Source organism: Schistocerca nitens, chromosome 1, assembly GCF_023898315.1.
Source record: "Schistocerca nitens isolate TAMUIC-IGC-003100 chromosome 1, iqSchNite1.1, whole genome shotgun sequence".
Lineage (NCBI taxonomy): Eukaryota > Metazoa > Arthropoda > Insecta > Orthoptera > Acrididae > Schistocerca > Schistocerca nitens.
The window spans coordinates 507,831,500-507,856,409 of NC_064614.1; the positions used below are offsets into that span (position 1 = coordinate 507,831,500).

The 24,910-nt window shown below is 42.8% G+C and overlaps 1 protein-coding gene across 1 annotated transcript in view; it reads left to right on the forward strand.

Moving 5' to 3' along the window:
- Positions 1-24,910, forward strand: part of LOC126253078 (prion-like-(Q/N-rich) domain-bearing protein 25) — a 208,684-nt gene that overhangs the window by 173,413 nt on the left and 10,361 nt on the right. Inside the window, exons 6-7 of the mRNA XM_049954176.1 lie at positions 13,794-13,913; positions 23,174-23,317. Coding sequence (XP_049810133.1) covers positions 13,794-13,913; positions 23,174-23,317 — 264 coding nt within the window. The remainder of the gene's footprint in view (positions 1-13,793; positions 13,914-23,173; positions 23,318-24,910) is intronic.

Sequence of the window (24,910 nt, forward strand, 5' to 3'; positions counted from 1 at the left end):
GAACCCGGGATCTCCTGCTTATATGGGAGACGCTCTATCCATTTTTCTTTTTTTTTTCGGTATTGTTCGTTGCGTTTGGTCTGGGCGGACGTCACATGACATCAGTTCATGTTGATCCTTCATTCCTTTAGTCAGTTTTTTTTATTACAGTGGACAATCGGCCCTCTAAGCGAAGACGCTGAGCTACCGTGCCGGCTCCATCTGAGCCACCGAGGACACAGAAGATAGTGTGACTGCAGGGACTTATCTCTGGCACGCCTCCCGTGAAATCTACATTCCCAACTTATTGTCGCGCACTGTATTCATAGTGCCCCTGCCCATTATACTCATTACTCGCGGCTTTACCACCGATTCCCGTAAGAGTTCGCGCACTGTTTGTGCATCCGCACAGAAGAAGATGGTCAAATGATAGATGAGCCTTAACTATATATAGATGGTGTCTGTTCTTTCGGACATACGAAAGAACAGATACCATCTTCTTATATATTTAGGTTTTTGACAGGCGGTCACATTAATGTGACAGGACAGTGTATTATGACCGTTCTAGAGGAATCCAACAACCTCTACAAGAATGAACACAATTTGAGAAAAAAGTCACTCGTCAGAAGCCCAGGTAGCTTCATTCATTCACGACATGGTGCTAACAACATGTGTAGATGGACTGGTAGATTATGTCTTCCTAGATTTCCACAAGGTCTTAGCCACTGCACCACATTTTCAGCTACCAACAAACGTATGATCGTACGGAGTATCACTGCAAATATGTAATTAGCCCGATGAATGTTTGTCTAATAGTACGCAGTACACCATATTGAACGGCGAATATTAAACATAAAATAGCGGGAGCATCGGTTATGCATCGAGGAAGTTCAGTAGAACTTCTGATGTTCTCAGTATACGTAAACGATTTCTCACTTAGGATCCGCTGCAATATGTGGCTGTGTCGACGACACTGTTGTACACAGTAAAGTATTGTTGTTTGGCGATCGTAAGGAATTACAGAAAGACATACACAAAATTTCACTTTGGTTGTGGCCGCTCTCATTAAATGTGAATAAGCGTAGGATCATGCATATAACACAGCGAAACCGACAGTTCACAATTATAAAATATGTGGTCGACGTATTGAGCACGTCGCGCCATTTCGTAAGAATATAGGTGTAATACTAAGGAGCAGTATGAAACAAGACAATCAAATAAAAATCGATGTTAGGAAAGACTGATGAAAGACAGACTTGTTGCAAGAGTTCTAGAAAACCATAGTACACCTCTAAATGAAACTGCGTTACATGCGCCACGGCCACAGTCCGGGGGCAGTGAGGCTGCTGCGCAGTTCGCCAACAACAAGAAAGAAAAAAGTTCGAATGGCAGTGTCGTTTGGGAGACCCCAAGGAAGGGACAGGTTCTGCTGCCTTGCTGATGTGCGAGAATCGTGTTTTAACAATTGGGGGTAAGATAGCGGCGGCGTGTAGACCACGTTTTAGCCGCTGCTGACGCGAGGACACACTGGAAAAAGAACTGTTCGCTCTGGGCCACCCAGGGGCGTACAGCGGTGGAGAAGTTGGGGGTGGGGTGAGGGCAGGGGGAGGGGGCAACACAGCAGAAACAGCCGTGGCCGCCCTCAAGAGAAAATTCAACAAGGATGTCCCTAGGGAAAGCGCTGCGCCATTCTGCGCCCCAAGGCTACGACTACTGCTCTCATTACTAACCTCGTGCAAACACGTGTGCTCCAGCTCGTGCATTATGTCGAGACTTTTTAACATTCAAACTCCTTCAGACATGTTGTCAATGAATATTTTGTCCATAAAGGGCGTTTTCCTCGATGGTGAGTGTTCATCGGACGTGAGGGTATCATCTGGAGTGCCCCAGGGAAGTGTGGTAGGTCCGCTATTGTTTTCTGTCTACATAAATGATCTTTTGGATAGGGTGGATAGCAATGTGCGGCTGTTTGCTGATGATGCTGTGGCGTACGGGAAGGTGTCGTCGTCGAGTGACTGTAGGAGGATACAAGATGACTTGGAAAGGATTTGTGATTGGTGTAAAGAATGGCAGCTAACTCTAAATATAGATAAATGTAAATTAATGTAGATGAATAGGAAAAAGAATCCTGTAATGTCTGAAAAATCCATTAGTAGTGTAGCGTTTAATACAGTCACGTCGATTAAATATTTGGGCGTAACATTGCAGAGCGATATGAAGTGGGACAAGCATGTAATGACAGTTGTGGGGAAGGCGGATAGTCGTCTTCGGTTCATTGGTAGAATTTTGGGAAGATGTGGTTCATCTGTAAAGCAGACCGCTTATAAAACCCTAATACGACCTATTCTTGAGTACTGCTCGAGCGTTTGAGATCCATATCAGGCGAGATTGAGGGAGGACATAGAAGCAATTCAGAGGCGGGCTGCTAGATTTGTTAGTGGTAGGTTTGATCATCAGGCGAGTGTTACGGAAATGCTTCAGGAACTCGGGTGGGAGTCTCTAGAGGAAAGGAGGCGTTCTTTTCGTGAATCGCTACTGAGGAAATTTAGAGAACCAGCGTTTGAGGCTGACTGCAGTACAGTTTTACTGCCGCCAACTTACATTTCGCGGAAAGACCACAAAGATAAGATAAGAGAGATTAGGGCTCGTACAGAGGCATATAGGCAGTCACTTTTCTCTCGTTCTGTTTGGGAGTGGAACAGGGAGAGAAGATGCTAGCTGTGGTACGAGGTACCCTCCGCCACGCGCCGTATGGTGGATTGCGGAGTATGTATGTAGATGTAGATGTAGATGAAGCGTGAGAGCTGTGACTGTTGACAAATACGAGGGGCCATTAATATGTAACGTAACACATGTTTTTTTTTCTTCGAAAAAAGGCTTGTTTTGTTCAGGATTCCTGCGCATTATACTATTCACCATTCTTTTGGCTACAAAAACCTATTTTTCAACGTAATCTCATACTACTGGTCTACATCGGCGCCAATGTCTTGCCGCATCAGTAACCTCACCATCATTGACGTAAATCTAGCTCCCGTGGAGTGCATCCTTCGTCGGAAGGTGCGAAATCCGGGCTATAGGGTGGCTGAAGAAGAACAGTCCTATGAAGTTGCGCGGGCTCCTGTCGGGTGCGCAGACTAGTGTGGTCCTTGCGTTGTCATGAAGTTCTTTCGCATTCTTGTGGTAACGAACATGCTGAAGTCGTTTCTTCATTTTCCGAGGGTAGCACATTGCACTTCCGTCCTCATCGCTGCACCGTGAGGGAGAATATCAAACGAAATAGATCGATAACAATCCCAGAAGACTGTCGACATGACTTTACACGCCGATGGTGCGGCTTTGAACTTTTCTTCGTATCAGAGATGGTGTGGTGCCACTGCATGAATTGCCGTTTTGTTTCTGGTTCGAAGTGAGGTACCCATGTGTCATCGCCTGTTGCGACGTTCGACAGAAACTTGTCACGATCAGCCCCGTAATGCGTAAGCAGTTCCGCAGGGATGCTCCTTCTTTGCTCTTTATGGTCTCCTGTTAGACGGCAAGGAACCCAGCGGGTTCGCACCTTTGAGTATCCCAACTGGTGGACGAGTGTGTCAGCACTACCAACCGAGACGTGCAGTAGTGTAGCGAGGCGTCTGATTGTGATCCGTCGATCGTCTCGAAAGAGTGAGTCAGCATCCGATATTGCAGGTGTCACAGCTGTGTGTGGCCAAACGGCACGAGACAGATGGCTCAGGTTAGTGCGTCCTTGTAGGGATGATGACAGACGCTTCGCCCAACAACTCACCGTGCTCTTGTTCACTGCCACGTCTCCGTAGATATTCTACAAGCGTCTATGAATATCTGCGATGCTCTGGTTTTACACCAAAAGAAACTCAATGACAGCTCTCTGTCTGCAACGCGCCTCTGTTACAGACGCCATTTTGAGTCCTATATATAGCGCCGCAACTTTTCGGAACTTCATGAAGCCATAGCGGCTAAAACGTTAATAGCCCACTATGTCCCACAACAAATTCGGTATTTTGTCAACCAAAACTGGCCTAGAAAAAAAAGTGTTGGATTACTTATTGAATGGCCTTCGTATGAAGTTTACTCAGTCGACGCGTTTGGGTGGTTTACACCATCATCTTCAAATGAAGAATGCCGTTGCTATGTCACTGGCGTTAGTGTGAAGCACAGGCGTCTTTTCAAAGCAACAGATCATGTGCAAGGCAGGTTACATATCGTCTTTTGCTGGTGATAAAATTCAGTTTCCAGAAAAGGCACTATTTTATTGAAAAAAAAAACGTGACTTTGTAAGAGTAACATCAATTTGCCAGGGAAGTAGACTCACAAATATGCTGCATAATGCTATTTGTTGCAGGTGTTCTTTGCTGAACAGTATGTTTACTCTGTCATTTCACATAAATATGTTATCCATGTTAGAGTCATGCTTGTTTACATTGAGTAGAAAGATAATAGAAAGGTGCAGTTGCAGGTGCTTGGGTATTTTTTTAATGTACGTACATCACATTTCATTTAGTATTACATGCCCATATTCAGTCAGATTTTAAAATACAAGATAAAAACACACACACACAAGGGTCGCTACTTCTCATTCAGGTAGCTTCTCAGTTGGCATCACAATCCAAACACGAAAAAAAAGAAAGAAAAGAAACAACGCACCACGAAAAAATCATCCGAATCGGATGGAAGTCAATAGATATTATGTACATGTACACACAGAAGATGAGTATTACTTCAGAAAAATTGGATGACTTAGTCAAGAGAAAGAGCTTCAGAAATTGAACAAGTCTACAACGCGTTGGTGCGGCCCTGGCCCGTAACAAGCAGTTATTCGGCTTCGCATTGGTTGACAGCGTTGTTGAATGTACTCCCTAGGCATATTGTGCCACTTCTGTGCAATTGGCGCATCTCATTGTCAAAATCTTGAGCTGGTTGGAGGACCCTCCCTATAATGCTCCAAATTTCTCAATTGGAGTGAGATTCGGCCTCTTTGCTGACAAACGTAGGATTCCACAAGCCGTGACAAGCAGTAGGATCTCTCGTCGTGTGCAAGCGGGCTTTATGGTTGCTAAAATATAAGGCCAGGATGGTTTGCCTTGAAGGGCAACTGAACTAGGTGTAGGGTATCGTCAACGTGCAGCTGTGTTGTAAGGGTGTCGCGTATGACGTCTAAATGGCTCCTGCCTGAAATGAAATGGCACTCCAGACCCTCTCAAGGGTGTATGGCGAGCGACAGTCAGGCTGGTATCCCGAGTGAATTGTCTTCATTGATCAGTCCTACTTGAAACTGAGGCCCGATGAATAGCAGACCCGCGTTGGGATACCATCCTGACTGTCGGCCGCCATACGGCCCGACAATCGGGAGTGCCGTTTCAGTCCATACCAGGATTTCATTGGTTGTCATCTGCGGCATCCTTGCGGAACAGCGGTACGTCGACGATATTCTGCGCCCTGTTTTATTGCCGTTCGTGGCAAGTCACCCTGATTTTACAATTCAGCACATGGCGAGAATTTCTACTGCTTGTCTTCGTGCTTACCAAACCCTACCTTGGTCAGCAAGATCACCAGATCCCCCCCCCCCCCTGCCCCTATTGAGAACGTTCGTTGTATTATGGACACGGTCCTCCAGCCAGCTCGGGATTGAGCAGGCCTTGAAAGGCCCAACGGTACCGACCGGCCGCCGTGTCATCCTCAGCCCACAGGCGTCACTGGATGCAGATATGGCCTGCATGTGGTCAGCACACCGCTCTCCCGGCCGTGTGTCAGTTTACGAAACTGGAGCCCTACTCCTCAATCAAATAGCTTCTCAGTTTGCCTCACAAGGCCTGAATGGACCCCACTTGCCAACAGCGCCCGGCAGACCGGATGGTCACCCATCCAAGTGCTAGCCCCCTTGGTGATCTGACGGTAACCGGTGTTACCACTGCGGCAACGCCGTTGGCCTACCAATCAATGCCAGTCGAATAATTGCTTGTATAAGGGCCAGATGTGGACCAAAGCGTTACTGACCAGCTCAATTTGTGAAGCTCTTTCTCTTGAATAAATCATCCAATTTTTGCTAAAATGGTATGCAAATATTTGTCTGTACATGTGCATGACATCTACTGATTTCCATCCCATTCAGATAATTCCTTCGTTGTGCGCCATTCTTTATTCTTAGAATATATATGTATATGTAAAACCATTTTATATAATAATTATATTTCCATATTATTTTGAAGCTCATCCTTGTTTTCGAATACAAGATGATATGTAATATAATCTGGCAGAATTTTGAAAACTCGGCGTACTTTCAGTAGCACTAAAAATTATAAATGGCTAATTCTTTCCTGGAAATGGCAAGGGAAAACTGTGTACAAGCACGGTCGTCAGGGCTCTTTGTCGTGATGAGAGTGGAACATACAAGTCACTAGACTAGTAGACTTCCCTAATGAAATATCGCAACCAGATTTTTTTCTTTTTTATGTTATTTATGTATCTATGGCTATCTCCCGTGAGCTGACCCAAGCTAATCCTTCTACAATTCTCTGTCTCGTTCCATACCCCACCAGTCAAGCTTCATGTTGCTGCCACAATGCAGTCGTTGCTAATCGATTGCATAAGTGCGTTGTTAGCTGAATGTTTTCTACGGGGGCCGTTATGCGATTACACCAGCCCGTAGTCACAACTATCTTTACTCCCAGTGTTAACTGACTAATTTTCAAATTTTGTAAAGATTTCTAAATCTACATGTTCTATGTATTCTTGATTTAGAGCTATTTACCGATTTCTGCTGCAGTTGGCGGCCGAATTAGTGAAGCAACTGAGACACTGTACTCTTATTCCGATGGATGTTATTTTAATTCCCTGTTCAACCATCCACATTTGGATTTTCAGTGCGTCCCGGCCTCGTTTGACACGAACGTCTGGACGCTTTCCTATAAATGTCCCCAGTGGCTTCTTAGCCCACATACTTGTCGGGCCGTGCTGCTGCTGCTGCTCTCTCTGGCGGACTAGGCGTCGCCTAGGCTTAGTCTCTTCAATGCGACTGCATTGTTGATGCGACGCTTTGCCGGTAAATGTGCTGCTCGCGCGCCGTCCTGATACGAAGTGACAGGTGAGCAACGGACACGATTTGAGGTCGACGTCACCTTACGGAAAGAATTTTCCCATGAGATTTAAGTGCAAGCAGTGATATTAACCATCAAAGTAAAGAAACGTCATCCCACGCCAATGACTCTCGGAGAGGACGTTTGTTCGTTACTTGCACTCGTCGAGCTTATCCAAGTTGGAAGATTATGTTCTTTTGATTATTATTGCTTGCTATTCTGGTAACAGATAAAGCGTGTTTTTTTAACGAGCGATTGTCTGCGAATAAAATGCAATATATGGAAGAGAAATACTGCTTAGCCTTTACACTGACAACGAAACAGTCTCTTCTGCACGTCAACAATACCATAAACAGACATCCTGAAAAGTATTTTTGTGAATATTGTCTCAATAGTAAAACAATCATAGTAACGAAAAGATGGGAGGAGAGTAGGCCGTACTTTATTGATAGTATTTCGGAATTAGAAACACACCAAGAGGCAAAGGATCAGACAAAAGTGAAATGTGGTACATAACGTGTTCCCCAAGTACTTTTGTAAACTAAATTTGGGTGTTTTGATGTCTTGAAATGTTTGCACTACAGTTACCTGCTTTTTATTCCCAGCAGTGTGTTGAATTTGCCGCACTACACGTGTCAAGAAAGCTTATTATATTGTTTTGGTGCTTAAAAAAGACATATCGTTGTTGCGTCTGATGTGCGTATGGTAAGGAGGGTCCACATTCACTGTTGAGTAGTGGACAATGCGAAGTGATGAGACGGGGAAGGTCTGCCTAGTGTGACGTTCCACTGGCGTCCGCTTTTATTCTTCCTATTGTGTCGGGTATTCTGCACTGGTGACGACTGCTACTGTGATCTCAGCTCGTGCAGTATTCTGCTGGTAGAGGGGCCACTACGCTGGACTCGCCAGTTGCCAATCGTGACACCCTCCAGAGCTTCATTTGTCGCTTGTTGGTTGCTTCGCCAGCAGAAACATGCCTTTGAGATGTCACTCAAAATTTACATCATTTACCTGTTAAAATCGAAAAACTTACTGCATCGCCTTCAAACCTTCGAAGTAATCCTCTTGCACATACATGCAACGTTTTCCTGGCTTTGGTCTGTCAGGTACATGGTTACGTTATACATATTTACTTGGTCCGTTTATGATATGACAAGACTAACGATCAACATAAAATGTCACATTTATGTAATGAATGATTTAGTCAATAGTAGTTCGAAATACTAATTTACCTGTCACAGGTATTCTAGTTCGGAAAGTCCGTTTGCAGGAACATCTAAAGGTACATGCAGATAAATGGAAATTATTTAACAGATGGCAGGGGATTGAGCCAGCAGTGTGGTCTGAGCAGCGACACATACTAGTGACAATATATCATGACAGAAAGCGAGGCACAAGGTGCAAAAACAAAACCGTCGAAAATGCTGTCAGATGCCAAACTAGCGAGTTGTGTCTAATGAACTAGAGAATATGCAATAGTTTTTTGAGACTAGTATATTAAAGTACTTTCGCAAGAAAAAAAAAATTTCTATTGCGCGTTTCATAAACGTATTACAGACTGTCATTTCGTTGAGATAGCATGTTCTGCCGATGGTGCACGTCCTCAAAACAAGATATTTTGACGCCATAAATCTACGTCTTCATCAGGTTTTCAATCCTGAAGTTGATATAATGGGCATATCAGCTATTTCATGGAGTTTAGTGAGATGTGTTAGTACCAAGTCTGAAGTTAGTCAGCTGAAATTTACGCCATACGCCAGACAACACTAAACACTCGTCCTCTATACCTGGAGAGAAGTATGCCTGGCATAATGATTTGATGGAACGAGAAGAGACAACAGCTATTCTATTCGTACCTTCAATTTCAGCTCTGATCTGTTTTCTAAGCTTCCTGCTCTCAGTGGAAACTGCTATGTACAGTACATCGAAATCTCGTAAAACGCTGCCAGCTATTTTCAAAAGACGTTATTAATTTCATGTAATTTAAATACAACAGTTAAGTCCAATACGCACTTATTTTTATTAATAGGTCATTTTTTTGGACGTATCTATCATCATCACACCATTTTGGAACATACCACACGGTTTATGTGAGTTGTGCGTTAATACCCCGCTCAGTGTCAGGGTTAAGCTACTGGATTTCTAAGAACAGGTCTAATGATGGTTAAGTGCACCTAAACGGGTAACATATTAATGGAAGTGCGTCTTGGACTTATGGTACTATGACAAGTTTAAATGAACTCCTGTAGGGTGATAAACAGTTCATCAGAATCTTACCCTACATACACGCGACGGTCCATAAACAATTTCATTGACAATATTTGTTCTTCAGCGTTCGTCGTGAATGATTACGCTGTTTTTCGTGCAGGTGTGGAAGATGACGAGCTAATACAGAATTATTGTTGAAATTCTGTGTGGTTATGCTAGTGACCAAATAATTTAAACATAAGAAATTTATCATTTTCCCGGTATCCCGAAAAGGAACCGAAGTGTACCACCTGCATTATCTACGACTGAACCTTTGCGGTCATTCCATCTCATATGCCCACAAATTGTTAGATTAAGCATTCGTATGTCTTGACTGATGACATTATGTGTGGTGTCACCGCCAGACACCACACTTGCTAGGTGGTAGCTTAAATCGGCCGCGGTCCATTAGTACATGTCGGACCCGCGTGTCGCCACTGTCAGGATCGCAGACCGAGCGCCACCACACGGCAGGTCTCGAGAGACTGACTATCACTCGCCCCAGTTGTACGACGACGTTGCTAGCGACTACGCTGACGAAGCCTTTCTCTCATTTGCCGAGAGACAGTTAGAATAGCCTTCAGCTAAGTCCATGGCTACGACCTAGCAAGGCGCATTAACCATATCTGGAGAGAGTCTCAGTTGTATTATCAAGAGAAATGTACCACAATGAATTAAAGTTAAGTATACGAGAAGCTCCGTTCTTTTCTTTATAGCTTTCATCACGTATCCTGTTTCAGACTTAACGCCAGTCGGCGTGTGTGTACGCGTGCCTTTCGGTTACCCGTCACTGTGGACTGGCTGCCTTGTCAGTCCACTACATTATGACTCGCTGATTTTGTAGTTATAGTTTATGCTACTACCGAAGTGCAAATTTTTGCATTTCTGAACATTTAAAGCCATCTGTCAATATTTCCATAATTTTGAAATCTTATTAGGATCTAATTGTTTATCTGCGAAGCGTTTTTTCGGGTGGTACTTCATTACAGATAAATGCATCATTCGTCAAGGGTCTGAGGTCTCTGTTAATATGGTACGCTAGGTCATCAATATACAGCATGAACAGCAAAGGTCCCAACATACTTCCCTGAGGAATGCCTGAAGTTACGTCTACACCTGTTGTTGCTCTGCATCCAAAGTAATATAACTACAACTACTGAGAAATCATCAGTCCAGTCACAAAGTTAATTCCATACCCCATCTGATTGTACTTCTTTTAGAAACCTTTGATACCGAGACAAATTCTTTTCGGAAGTTAAGAAATACTGCAACTGCCTAACTGCCATGATCAATGGCTTTCAGGATATTACCCATCAGATCAAGTTAACCTGAAGATCTCACTGTAAGGGACTAGCACAGACTAAAGCTTATTGTCAGTGAGCATATTCACAAATCTTGAAATCACATGCAGTAAGTGGAGTTTGGAATTATATAACCCTAGACACAAATAGATTAGCTGTAAAAGAAAGAGAAGACAGTAGTTGCACTTAAACTGAGGGACTACTATAATTCCTAGTTGTATGGCATCTACCTCTGCGAAAAAAGTATCCTGATGTCTATAACATCCCCCTCTGTAACACTTCGATCGGTGTTTCTGCCTGTGGACCGGGTTTTGACTCCTGGTACTGGCAGGGATTTTTCCTTCGTGGGGACTGGAATGGGACGCGGTCAGTCTCGCAGTGCTAGGTCAAGAGCTACTTGAGTGAGAAACAGTGATTGCATTGTCAAGAATAGAGTTGTATAACTACCATAGGCTACCACATGATATCAAAAGTAAGCAGAGACTATGGTAGTTTTCCCAGTTAATGTTGTACTGGCATTACTTGCATGTTAGGTGTGTTGCATATCTGTCAGGCTTACAGCATAACGCTCTCTTTCTTTATACGTGTGTGATCATTATTTTACTAAATTCCCCTAAAACAGGAAGTGTGAACCATCTAGAAGATGAGTGAGAATATCTAAAGGGCCAGGTAAGCAACGGAAAATTTTTGTTCTACATAGTTATCCTCCTGTATCTCACTTATTCGTAGGAAAATTGAAGCTCTCTATGTTTATATAAGGTTTTATTCCAAAATGGTTGATTTGTAATGTGCAACAGAGGGATGTTGTGCTAAAAATAAAGGAAACAATAAAGATTAATCATATAGAAAATGCAACTTACTCAACAAAAAGGTGAAATAAAAACACCTGAAAAACAACAATATATCAAACATTGCCCCTATACATCGTCGAAGTTATATAAAACATATTTATTTTATTCATAAATAACTTTCGCATTTGTCAATACTAACAAGAAATTCTTGCCTCTGAGCACGATGAAGAATGTTCTGTTGAGGACAAAATAACAATTTGAGGCAGGGAACCTGGGGTTGGAGAAGCCATCTAAAGGAGAAAATAGGAATAAAATCACATTACTGCGTACCTTTTTATTTACATTTGTTACAGTTAAATGCAAATGCCATCACTGACGCAATGAACGTACCATTTGCGCTGTATCTTACAAAATGTGCTCAAACTGACGACCATCAATCTCAATGCGGCGAACAAGATTCTGATGCACCCTGACAAATATCCCTGGTGCGTTTCGAATCAAGTCACAGGCAGCAAAAGCTCTGGCAGCTAATTCCATGCCCGTATACACTGGGGTTCATACACGAGTGACTTTAGATACCCATATAGGAAATAATCAACGGGATTCAGGTCAGGTGACCTCGCCTTCCAATTCAGCGACCAGGAAATACAACACTGAGATGGCTGCGGACATCCACACTGAAGTTAAGGTGGTGCACCGTCCTGTTGTACCCACATATCTCACGAACAGCCAAGGGTACGGTCTCCAAGAACTCTGGAAGAACTCTTTGCACGAACCTCAAGTACATGTGGCCATTCAGACGGCCAAATAGAAGGTAAGGCCTAGTGAGACTGTCGCCTACATTGCCGGCCCAGATATTCAAGCAAAACATACTTGATGGTAAGACTTTAATACAGCGTAATGGTTTGCATCATCCCACACATGGCAGTTCCTGCTGTTCGACATACAAATGTCAAATGAGGTCTCGTCAGTAAACAGCACGATTTGGAGGAAATCTGGCCGATCAATCCATTGTTGCAGCAACCACTAACACAATGCGACTCTTGGTCCAAAGTCAATAGCAAGCATTGCATGGACTCGTTATGGCTGATGTGGGTGTAATTGTTATTCGTGGAGTACTCGCCACACACTAGTATGAGCAGCGCCTATTTCACGTGAAATACGACGGGTACTTGAAGTGGGGTCCGCTGCAACACGTCCCAACACCTCCTCTTCAAAATCGGGTGTGCGAATGGTCCTCATGTTGCCAGGTCCTTCGTTTCTTCTTTTCAATGAACCATTCTCCCGCATTCGCCTTTCAAGAGAAATACACACTCGTCGTGACGGATGATGTCTGTCAGGAAACGTTTCCTGTACAGCCTTTCAGCAGCGAGAGCATTGCAACGTACTTTACCATACGCAAGGTGCATGTAAGTCCTACGAAACAGTACCGGTGGTGATCCATTATATTGTACTGTATGTCTCTGAATAGCACTGAGTAATGAATAGGTCTGTCGTTGATTCATAGCACGTTCTGTCATGAGGCAATGTATATACGACACAACAAAGCCACCTTATGGATAAGTAATGTAAACAAAACCTGCAGCATGACTTCCTAGTAATCAGGCTCGTCCTGCTTGTTGCCTTGCAGGAAATAAAGAATGTACTGGAAAACAGTAATGTTAGACAAAGCGGTAGACAGGTTTACTTTCATATTTCCTTAAGCTGGCTTCTCCGACCCCACGTTCCCTACCTCAAACTGTTCAGTGGAGCATTCTTTACGTCCTGTTACATTTTTGCACGCTCCTACGGAAACACCCTGTATGTGTGTATTCATATGTGAATGTGAACCGTACTTGCATCAAAGGTAATCGCATTGGTTACATAAAAGCTCAGACGTTACAAACGATAATTTTTTTTATTGCCTACAAAATGCAATTTATAAGCAATCTGTGAAAATGTAAAATATGCACTGGGCTAACACTGAATGATGTGCGGTCCTAAATATGTGCGAAACAAACAAGAAAACAAACTAAAAAGGAACAGAAGTTGTTGGTTCCCTGTTTTCCTCTTACAAAATCATTTATGTTTTTTTCACTACCAATGGTACCATTTACTACGTCATTCATGCAGTGTTCCAAAACTAACCGAGCGTAGTTTCGGTATAGCACAACTCTGTACAGAAAAACCAAAACCCCTCCATTCCGCATCCTGATGTGACACCTTTGGCAGAGGATGACACGGCTGTAGGATAGTCCCGAATAGCCCACCTGGACCAGACCGTGAAGCTTTGCTGTCCTATGTCTATAACATTAGATTGAAATTTGTGTATGGTGTATGTAACCATACATTACAGTATGTTTGGTTATTTTAATTTGTTAATGAAATTACACTCTAAACTATTTCAGAACTTGGGCAGAATTGTGACACTGACGAAGAATGTATAACGGAAGGAGCCGTCTGCAAAGACGTATGCCACTGCACAGTACATCATGAAATTAGCCAAGACGGTCGCCACTGTCTCTTAGGTAGGTAAAAGCATCAGTAATTTCTTGTTCCAGTTACGTGTTATACCTCATATCTCCATACGCAAGCGACAGCTCCTTACTGCAATTATGGACTAACATCGAATGACTGGCAGGCAGTGCCCTACTTATTACTTTTTAGTAAGTAACAAACATTTATGATGAGAGTTAAGTTGATTAGCCTTTTTTGTTGTTGATAAATTCGGATTTTGGAAATCAGAATATTCGACAAGATACAATTGAACTGTTTGTTTGTGAAGCAGCTCACTAACCCTATAAAATGAAGCTGAGCAACTTAACTATGAGGGAAAGGGAACAGATATACAAGCAAGCTGACGTTTGGTAGTTTCCTAATGATGCGCCAAACTTTCGAGGATGACAGAGAAGCAAGAATGTAATAAAATACTGTATGTGGTCTAGATCCAGTGAGAGGAATGATGACGCTCAAATTTTTTGCAGGATGGGTTTGTCGATTTGAAGTATTGGTTGATAGAATACTTTCTATTCTAACCGTAGCTATGAAGGAAGATCGTGCTAGAAAAGAGCAAGCTGAATTTCACCCAGTCCATGCTTATTGCGGACAGAAGCATTTCTGCCTCAAGGAATTCATTGTATTCAGAAGCAGAATATGCTCCAGAATATTACAGCAAACCGATGTTTAGGATATTGGTCTTTAATCTTGCGGGTTTGTTGTTTTACCTTTTTATAAACACGAGTCACCTGAAACTTCCTGGCAGATTAAAACTGTGTGCCCGACCGAGACTCGAACTCGGGACCTTTGCCTTTCGCGGGCAAGTGCTCTACCAACTGAGCCACCGAAGCACGACTCACGCCCGGTACTCACAGCTTTACTTCTGCCAGTAACTCGTCTCCTACCTTCCAAACTTTACAGAAGCCCTCCTGCGAACCTTGCAGAACTAGCACTCCTGAAAGAAAGGATATTGCGGAGACATGGCTTAGCCACAGCCTGGGGGATGTTTCCAGAAAGAGAATTTCACTCTGCAGCGGAGTATGCGCTGATATGAAACTTCCTGGCAGATTAAAACTGTGTGCCCGACCGAGACTCGAACTCGGGACCTTTGCCTTTCGCGGGCAAGTGCTCTACCAACTGAGCTACCGAAGCACGACTCACGCCCGATACTCACAGCTTTACTTCTGCCAGTACCTCGTCTCCTACCTTCCAAACTTTACAGAAGCTCTCCTGCGAACCTTGCAGAACTAGCACTCCTGAAAGAAAGGATATTGCGGAGACATGGCTTAGCCACAGCCTGGGGGATGTTTCCAGAATGAGTCACCTGCCCTTTTTATAGTCGCTTGGGACTGCATACTTTACAAGCTAAGTAATGGGTGCCAATTCCAAAGAGTACTCTCTGTAGAACCGCGTTGGATTTCAATCCAGAACTTGTACTTTTTTGTTTTTAAGTCTTTCAGTTGCTTCTCAACGCCAGGGTTGTCCATTTCTATGTCACCTTAAAGCCAATCTGTGCTACGGTTAAACGATGGTATGTCTGTACGGTTATCCTAGGTGAACGATTTTTTAAAAGCGAAATTTACAACTTCAGCCTTCCTTTGATGTCCGTTATTTCCGCTGTTCGACGAATGACTGCATATGAGCCTTGGACCCGCTATCGATTTTTCGTAGAACCAGAATTTTTTCTGGTTTTCAACTAGATGCTTCGCTAACGTATAATGGTGGAATTCGTACGCTTCGCGCATCGATTTTTCACAAATGCACGAATTTCTACTAACTTGTGGATGTCGACATTTCTGCGTTTTTTTGGAACTGTACGTGCAACAATCTCTGGTGTCACACTATTTTCCGAATTTTTTTTACAAAACCACTGTGTGTCTTATCCATCCTTAATCCACTTACTCGGCATATATTTCTCCATAACGCGATTTACAACCATTTTAAACTTTGCCGATAATACCTCTACATTACTCATCGCGGAACTAAATGATGTTCATTCATTGTCTAAGTACCATGCTAACAACTGCTTGTCTACTCTTTCCAGCATAAGAGCTCTTCTACCATTTTTGATGGATTTATCAACTCCAGTACCCAACGTGTTTACGATGACATCATGATCACTAATCCTTGTCTCTATACGAATACTCTCGACATGGTCAAGTGCGTTTGCAGCTACAAGATCTAAAATATTTCCATTGTGGGTAGTAGAGCCACCTGCTCAAGGCAATTTTCGGACAAATGTATTTACAATTATTTCCCAAGACCGTACCACCATCAATGAATTCATAAACATCTATACTCGGTAGACTAAGGTCTCCTCCATTTAATATTGGATGAGCGGGGCACTTGCGCACTACTGACGAACCTCCCCATCGCACCCCCCTCAGGTTTAGTTATAAATTGACACAGTGGATAGGCCTTGAAAAACTGAACACAGATCAATCGAGAAAACAGGAAGAAGTTGTGTGGAATTATGAAAAAATAAGCAAAACATACAAACTGAGTAGTCCATGTGTAAGACAGGCAACAGTAAGGAGAATGTAAGCTTACGAGCGCCGTGGTCCCGTGGTTAGCGTGAGCAGCTGCGGAACGAGAGGTCCTTGGATCAAGTCTTCCCGCGAATGAAAATTTTACATTCTTTATTTTCGCAAAGTTACGATCTGTCCGTTCATTCATTGACGTTTCTGTTCACTGTAATAAGTTTAGTGTCTGTGTTTTGCGACCGCACCGCAAAACCGTGCGATTAGTAGACGAAAGGACGTGCCTCTCCAATAGGAACCGAAAACATTTGATCGCAAGGTCATAGGTCAACCGATTCCTCCACTGGAAAACACGTCTGATATATTCTATACGACACTGGTGACGGCATATGCGTCACATGACAGGAATATGTTGTCGACCCACCTAACTTGCACACCTGGCGAATGGGTAAAAAGATTCTTCTACCTTGCCCGATTTAGATTTTCTTGTGGATGTGATAATCACTCCCAAAAAAGTGATGAAAACATAAGAGTTTGTCACATAAACTGCAAGAAATGAATGCAACAGTTTCACAGTCGCACAGTTTTCCCTGTGCCCTGTCAAAATATATATTTTTTACGTTTTCAAATGTTTCCGTGTGTAGACCGTCAAATCCTGCATATGTCCAAGCAAATCTAAACATGTCCTGGAATTTTGGAGAGCGAAGTTGATTATGTGTGAGTGCCTGAACTTTGATAGTTGTCTGAAAATAAAAAATTAAACTTATCACTCGAGAGAAGACTAGAACCAAGGACCTCTCGTTCCGCAGCTACTCACGCTAACCACGGGACCACGGCGCTCGTAAGCTCACAGTCTCCTTGATTTGCGTACATTGCGCATGGACTACTTAGTTTGTATATTTTGCTTATTTTTTTCATAGTTCCACACAACTTCTTCCTGTTTTCTCGATTGATCTGTGTTCAGTTTTTCAAGGCCTATCCCTGTGCAAACTTATAACTAAATCTGAGGGGGGTGCGATGGGGAGGTTCCCTTGTGAGAGTAGAGTTTCCTGGAATGGCTTACAGATAACTTCACAGTCAGGCTCAGTTGCAACATCGATAGACACAATATTTTTGACGACTGCTAAGAACAAACCCCTTTCTGTGGCATCTGAACTGTCTTTGCGGTATACGTTCTATGTCTGTTTAAATATGTCGGAGCTTTCTACGTCGAGTTTCATCCAGCACCCAGTTCCAAGTAGAATCTGAGTGCGACAGCTTTTCTGGAGGTCAGTAAATATACAAATGATTCTGCGTTTACAGTCAAAATCTTGATATTGGAAGTGTCTTTCTTTTGTATAAGATCAGATTTCGCTCTCTGCGTAGCGACTGCTGAGTGTTAATCAGAGGATCACCAAACTATAGCCTAAACTAAAAAAAAAAAAAAGACCAGTTGCACTCCACAAGTAACTATTATCTGTATTCCATGTATTGCTAATGCACATTTGTTGTGAAAAATGAATGCCCCCCCCCCCTGCCTCATCTGTCGATCATAACTGTGAGAAAACTATGAAGGATATAATGACAACTGAGTGGAGATGCATAAGATACCTGATGCATAAGATAAGTAGGAGTAATGACCAAATGTAAAATAAAATAAAATGTGAACTATTCTGATGCGCTTACATGTGGTACACGCATTAAATATTTATTCTTAACCCACTTCATTTAACAATAAACATTAATTTTTTGCCATCTAAACAATATTTTAACAATCTGCAATTCTTCCATCCCCTGCAATGCAGAAACTACAAGTCCTAGAGAAGTAATGAGTCAGATTTTTTTTTGTAAGAAACTGAATGAAGTTTAATTTTCTTCTGGGAAACAATTTCGTAAGAAACCGCTGCTTTCGAGTTATTCAAGAACATAAAAAGTGACCCTTAAAGCCCCTATCCAACCCCACGTTCATATTTCATAGGTTAGGATTTTTCGTATGTTGTTCATGGCTCTCCGTCGTGCCACTGTGCAAAACTTTGCAACTACACGAATTCGACCTTTGGTCTTCACTTGCCGGGTACAGTGGCACAAAAATGTATAACGCGTTCAAAGATTTGGAGGTCAGTATGCCCATGCAACATTATACCTTCCCAGACCATAACACCTGCACATGCAAAAGACCATGTTCGACATTGTTCCCGGGTGCATTACGCATTCCCACCTCTGGCCATGTGAGGGTATGTCCAGAATCACTGCTCAACTAAATCTGATCACATTAGGGAAGAACATGTTATCCCACGCCTTGCTGGTCCAGTCGCTATGCACCACAGCAAACAGGGCCGCCGATGTATGAGTGTCAATGTAACACAACGTACTGATCGTGGGGGAAGGAGACCATTCTTACGCAGTCGCCGAGCCACTGTGGAGAGAGATATTTTGTACCTTGCAGTCCTGTTAAATGTGGCTGCAGTTGCACCCGCTGCTTGACGTAGTTCGCTTCTTGCCTGTTGCACAATGCAGCGCTCACCGTGGTCGACCACCTCCTCTTCTTCGGGCTGCATTGTCTGTAGTTCAGAATAGCCTCCACGCAAGCAAAACAATGCTTAGAGAGATACAAGACTCCTCGGCTATATTCGTCACACGTGCTCCTTCTTCAAGTTTCCGATGATTTATGTCCACATGAAGTCATCCAGATATTCTCTATGGACTATTTCATTGTAAGTACCACCACTGCCAAACACGTAACTGTTCGCTGATTGAAGCACACTGTGTGTCACCATTCCTTCAACTTACTCGTGATGTAGGGCCATTCCCATTTGGCGCTATAGTCACGCCAACCTCAGGGCAAGTGATATTCAGTTTTCTGTGCACGATTAAGAGACATCTGGCAACATACTCCTGCACAGTCGTTCATTTCCACTGAACAGTTGTCATGTTACTTTATCTACCTCGTTCTTAAATTTGTACAGCAGTGTATTTGACACCAAGCAACCTTCCTTTAACTTGATTTAGTGTTAATGTATCACTCTAAGGTGTCCATTTGGCCATAAATGGTTGTCTGTGAATAAATATACAATAGCTTTTATTGCTTCCATGACACCATTCTTTAAATATAACAAAACATATCGTGACTGTTAATGTCGTTGTCGTTATAGTCATCAGTCAAAAGACTTATGCTAGACTGCCTTGTGCAAGTCTTTTCAGCATAATTACTGCACTCTACATCAATTTGAACCTGCTTACCTTACCCAAACCTTTATTTTCCTCCAAAACATTCACATGTGGACCATATACCCTCCACAGCCAAATTTTCTATTCTGCCACTCCTCCATATAATTATGTACGTAATAACTTGTCCCTTATTATGTGCAAATCTGTATCTTTTGTTTACAGGAGTAAAACATAATTCATTAAAACAATTACACTCCTGGAAATGGAAAAAAGAACACATTGACACTGGTGTGTCAGACCCACCATACTTGCTCCGGACACTGCGAGAGGGCTGTACAAGCAATGATCACACGCACGGCACAGCGGACACACCAGGAACCGCGGTGTTGGCCGTCGAATGGCGCTAGCTGCGCAGCATTTATGCACCGCCGCCGTCAGTGTCAGCCAGTTTGCCGTGGCATACGGAGCTCCATCGCAGTCTTTAACACTGGTAGCATGCCGCGACAGCGTGGACGTGAACCGTATGTGCAGTTGACGGACTTTGAGCGAGGGCGTATAGTGGGCATGCGGGAGGCCGGGTGGACGTACCGCCGAATTGCTCAACACGTGGGGCGTGAGGTCTCCACAGTACATCGATGTTGTCGCCAGTGGTCGGCGGAAGGTGCACGTGCCCGTCGACCTGGGACCGGACCGCAGCGACGCACAGATGCACGCCAAGACCGTAGGATCCTACGCAGTGCCGTAGGGGACCGCACCGCCACTTCCCAGCAAATTAGGGACACTGTTGCTCCTGGGGTAGCGGCGAGGACCATTCGCAACCGTCTCCATGAAGCTGGGCTACGGTCCCACACACCGTTAGGCCGTCTTCCGCTCACGCCCCAACATCGTGCAGCCCGCCTCCAGTGGTGTCGCGACAGGCGTGAATGGAGGGACGAATGGAGACGTGTCGTCTTCAGCGATGAGAGTCGCTTCTGCCTTGGTGCCAATGATGGTCGTATGCGTGTTTGGCGCCGTGCAGGTGAGCGCCACAATCAGGACTGCATACGACCGAGGCACACAGGGCCAACACCCGGCATCATGGTGTGGGGAGCGATCTCCTACACTGGCCGTACACCACTGGTGATCGTCGAGGGGACACTGAATAGTGCACGGTACATCCAAACCGTCATCGAACCCATCGTTCTACCATTCCTAGACCGGCAAGGGAACTTGCTGTTCCAACAGGACAATGCACGTCCGCATGTATCCCGTGCCACCCAACGTGCTCTAGAAGGTGTAAGTCAACTACCCTGGCCAGCAAGATCTCCGGATCTGTCCCCCATTGAGCATGTTTGGGACTGGATGAAGCGTCGTCTCACGCGGTCTGCACGTCCAGCACGAACGCTGGTCCAACTGAGGCGCCAGGTGGAAATGGCATGGCAAGCCGTTCCACAGGACTACATCCAGCATCTCTACGATCGTCTCCATGGGAGAATAGCAGCCTGCATTGCTGCGAAAGGTGGATATACACTGTACTAGTGCCGACATTGTGCATGCTCTGTTGCCTGTGTCTATGTGCCTGTGGTTCTGTCAGTGTGATCATGTGATGTATCTGACCCCAGGAATGTGTCAATAAAGTTTCCCCTTCCTGGGGCAATGAATTCACGGTGTTCTTATTTCAATTTCCAGGAGTATATTTATCAGGTTTCATGGGACAATGCAAGCTGAAGCTAATGGGTCGAGGAATGTATCAGAACGTAGTTTACGGAATCTTGTTTAAAAATTTATAATCTAAACCTTAAACAATCAATCAACTACAAAAAATGAAGAGAGTATGTGAATAAATAACATTACAGAGAGTAGTTCTCAACTACATCAAGGATTCTTTTATGGGATGGAAGTATTGCGCTACAAGGAAGCTTTTAAACATAGATTTGGATGTTTCACGTTTATAATTCAATTTTTTTAGATATGCTGGAAGCCTTTTGAAAATGAAATGTATTGAATAGTGCACATCTTTCTGTACGATACCCAAGTACAAATCTTTTTTACATCTAGTGTTCACTGAATAAATGTTTGAATGTTACAGTTTCTTCTGGATGATTTAATATTGTGAACAACATATCCCACAGTGGAAGATGTATACAGGGATGGTAAGGTTAGGATTCTGTGGCACCTGAACAAAAGTCTATAAAAGTTCATGAACTGACACCACATATCAGTCTAAGTGCCCTCTTCTCAGCTAAGGATGTTCTTGGTGAATGCTAGAGTTGCCTCACTTACAAGATAATAGCATGAAAGTAAGCAAAGTAAACAAGCCTTTCACATTCAGTGTCAGAGGCAGTGGAGATCATTCTTACACTGAAGATTGTGGCATTCCATTTCTGCAAAATATCTTGAAGGTGATACTTCCAAGAAAGCCTCCCATGTACCATCAGTGGTAAGAATTGATCACCTTTGCACAGTAAAATTTCACTTTTATGAGTCCAGTGTCAGAAACTGTATGCATTGCGTTTTGTTGCAGTTAAATGTCAACCTGGAAGTTGGGTGGTGGTGGTGGTGTTATTAACTATCCTATTAGCTACATCGTTTGTAGTACATTCCTTGTCTTTCACAATAACATTGTCTCATCCACAGAGAGAAATTTTTTTGAATTATCTGTCTTTTAGTAGCAAATGCTTCTTGTATGTATCAAAAAGCAACACATCTAGAACAAACCCTGTGGCAAAGCCCACTTTACATGACCTGAGTCAGATTCAGTCCTCTTTTCTGTTTGTTGATACTGAAGGACAATCTTCTCCTTCATACTTTCCATATGTGAGGTGAAGAACTGTTGAGCTTTTCCCCTAATCCCATAATGTTCCACCTTATGCAAAAACATTATTTGAGACCCGAAGCAAATACTTTTGTTTTGTAACACAAAATACCTATTGTTCTCAACCGATCATTTAACTCTACTAATGACTCACACACAAACCAATAAAATGACAGCAAACGTCTTGTACTGAGATGAGCCACTTCTCCTACAGGTTGAGTTCACAAAAAATTTTGAAAACATGGATAACTAAGAAACTGGCCAGTAATTTTGTATGTTATCTCTGTCACCTTTTTATAAAGATGATTCACAACAAGTATTTCAATGTGTCAGGAAACTGCACACAACTGAAAGAAACACTCCACTGCTGAGTACAGAAGTAGTATATGGTATACTAATCTTCTTAGTTCTACTCGAAATTTCATCACCCTTGGGGATCTTTACCCTTTAATGATTTAGTAATTGATTCAGTCTCATCTTTGCTTTTATTCGGCAGCTGAATGTGATGTAGTTATGTTAGAAAACCAGTTTTCAGGAGTTCTGCATATTTACTTGTAACAATAAAATTTTGATTTAATTTCCTGATCAGTGACAGCAAACAACATTAAATATTTTGCACTACTCTGGTGGATCAGAGACAATTTCATTTTCTCATAAGAGACACTGTCAACATTCTGCACTGATATCATTTTTACAATTGCAATGTAGTTTTAATTTTATTCTGGGAGCTTTCTGTTCAATTGGTGTACTGTGTTTTTTTTTGTGTGTGTGTGTGTGTGTGTGTGTGTGTGTGTGTGTGTGTGGTCTAATAGCATGATTAATAAGGAAATACTGATGTTGATTACTGTCTGCAATTGGGTAAATTTTTCAGCTGCTGAAGTATTAGAGAGTCCATGTCAGGAAGATGCACAATGTGCAAAATACATTGAATTTTCCAAGTGCCAGTCTGGCCTATGTGTCTGTGAGGATGATTATCACTACACTTCTGCCAAGAGTAAATGCTGGAGAAATATTGGTATGTAACATAACAATTTTTTAATATTGAACCTACACAATTTTATATCCTGTCACTAGTTAAGATTCCTTGAGAGAAGTTAAAACATTGCTAACTGTGAGAAAACTGACAAACTGCCTATTGGCTTCTGTCTCGGGTTCTTCGGCCGACGTTCATCTAATGATTTTTCTGACGGAAGTTCTGGCTGTAGAGAAGCACTATCACACGCACTTGTTCAGAGAAGCTGTAGAAATACAAAAACACGCGAACAGTTTGAACAAGAAAGAGGAAAGCCTTAAGGTCAACGGATCCTGGCTTCCCGTACTGCAGCGAACGACCGTCGCAGGTAGCAAGAGGAGAACCGCACCGGAAATGACCGCGGAGAAGCCCTCGGACGTTGGCGCGCCAGGTACATATAGCCTGCGCCCGCGAGCTCGGCTCCAGTTCACCACCGGCAATGGAGGGTGAAGCTTTGACAATGCCAGCCACTCGTGCTGGCGAAACGTCAGAAAAATCATTAGATGAACGTCGGCCGAAGAACCCGAGACAGAAGCCAATAGGCAGTTTGTCAACAAGTGGCCACGAAAGCTTCAACAATTTTGTGAGAAAACTATCAAGGATATAATGACAACTGAGTGGAGATGCATAAGATACCTGATGCATAACATAAATAGGAATAATGACCAAATGTAAAATAAAATAAAATGTGAACTATTCAGATAATGGCCTGGGTTTTGCTTTCTTTGGAAGTGTGATCATAAACATAACGTCTAAGTAAGAACAACTTCAATAAAACTGTTTAATGGTGGTTGCAAGTTATTACTGTATACTAAATTTAGCTAATTGTCCCTGTTAATGTATACTGTACCTTGAGTCATTTCAAACATCAAATGCAGAGGTGCTGTGGTCAGTGCACAATCCTCTTCAACCACCCAAATGGAAGTTTTCTGGAATTTATGTATGTTGGTTAGCACAAATGCTGGGACAGTTCCTTTCAAAAAGCTTTTACCATCCTTGCTCCAGTGTGAACCTTTGCTATGTCTTTAATGATCTTGTCCTCAGTAGGATGTTAAACCTTAATCTGATTTTTCTTCATTCTACATTCATGGAAGTCGTATTTACGGTTTGTCTACAGAATTTGATGAATGAACAAATGAGTAAATGAAGTAGAGATAAAGACTGAAGTGAACGTAATGTAAGTATTCTAAAACAGTATAAAGCATGTTAACTCATGATCCAATAGAAATATTAATGAGGGTGCTGAACAGAAATTGATAATGTACTGAAACAACACAATTTGACACAAGAGGAAATTTGAACAGCGCTATAGCAAAGGAAACAGCTGAATGTAAAGAGAAAAGAAATGTGAATTAGGAGAAAAATGTAAACTGTGACTTGTAAAAAGTGGGACCAAGTTGCAGGAAAATGGGATGCAAAACAGGATGCAGAATAAAAGAGCGCCAGAACATTTTAGTTTCAAAAGTGAAGAAATTTCAAGGTCCCCAAAATATTAAGTTCTCTGGTATTGCATAAAATACCAGACAATAATATTTCTTATTTAGTTCCACAAAGACACTATTTCTGATCACACTACTGGCTTTCTTTAAGCAGAAT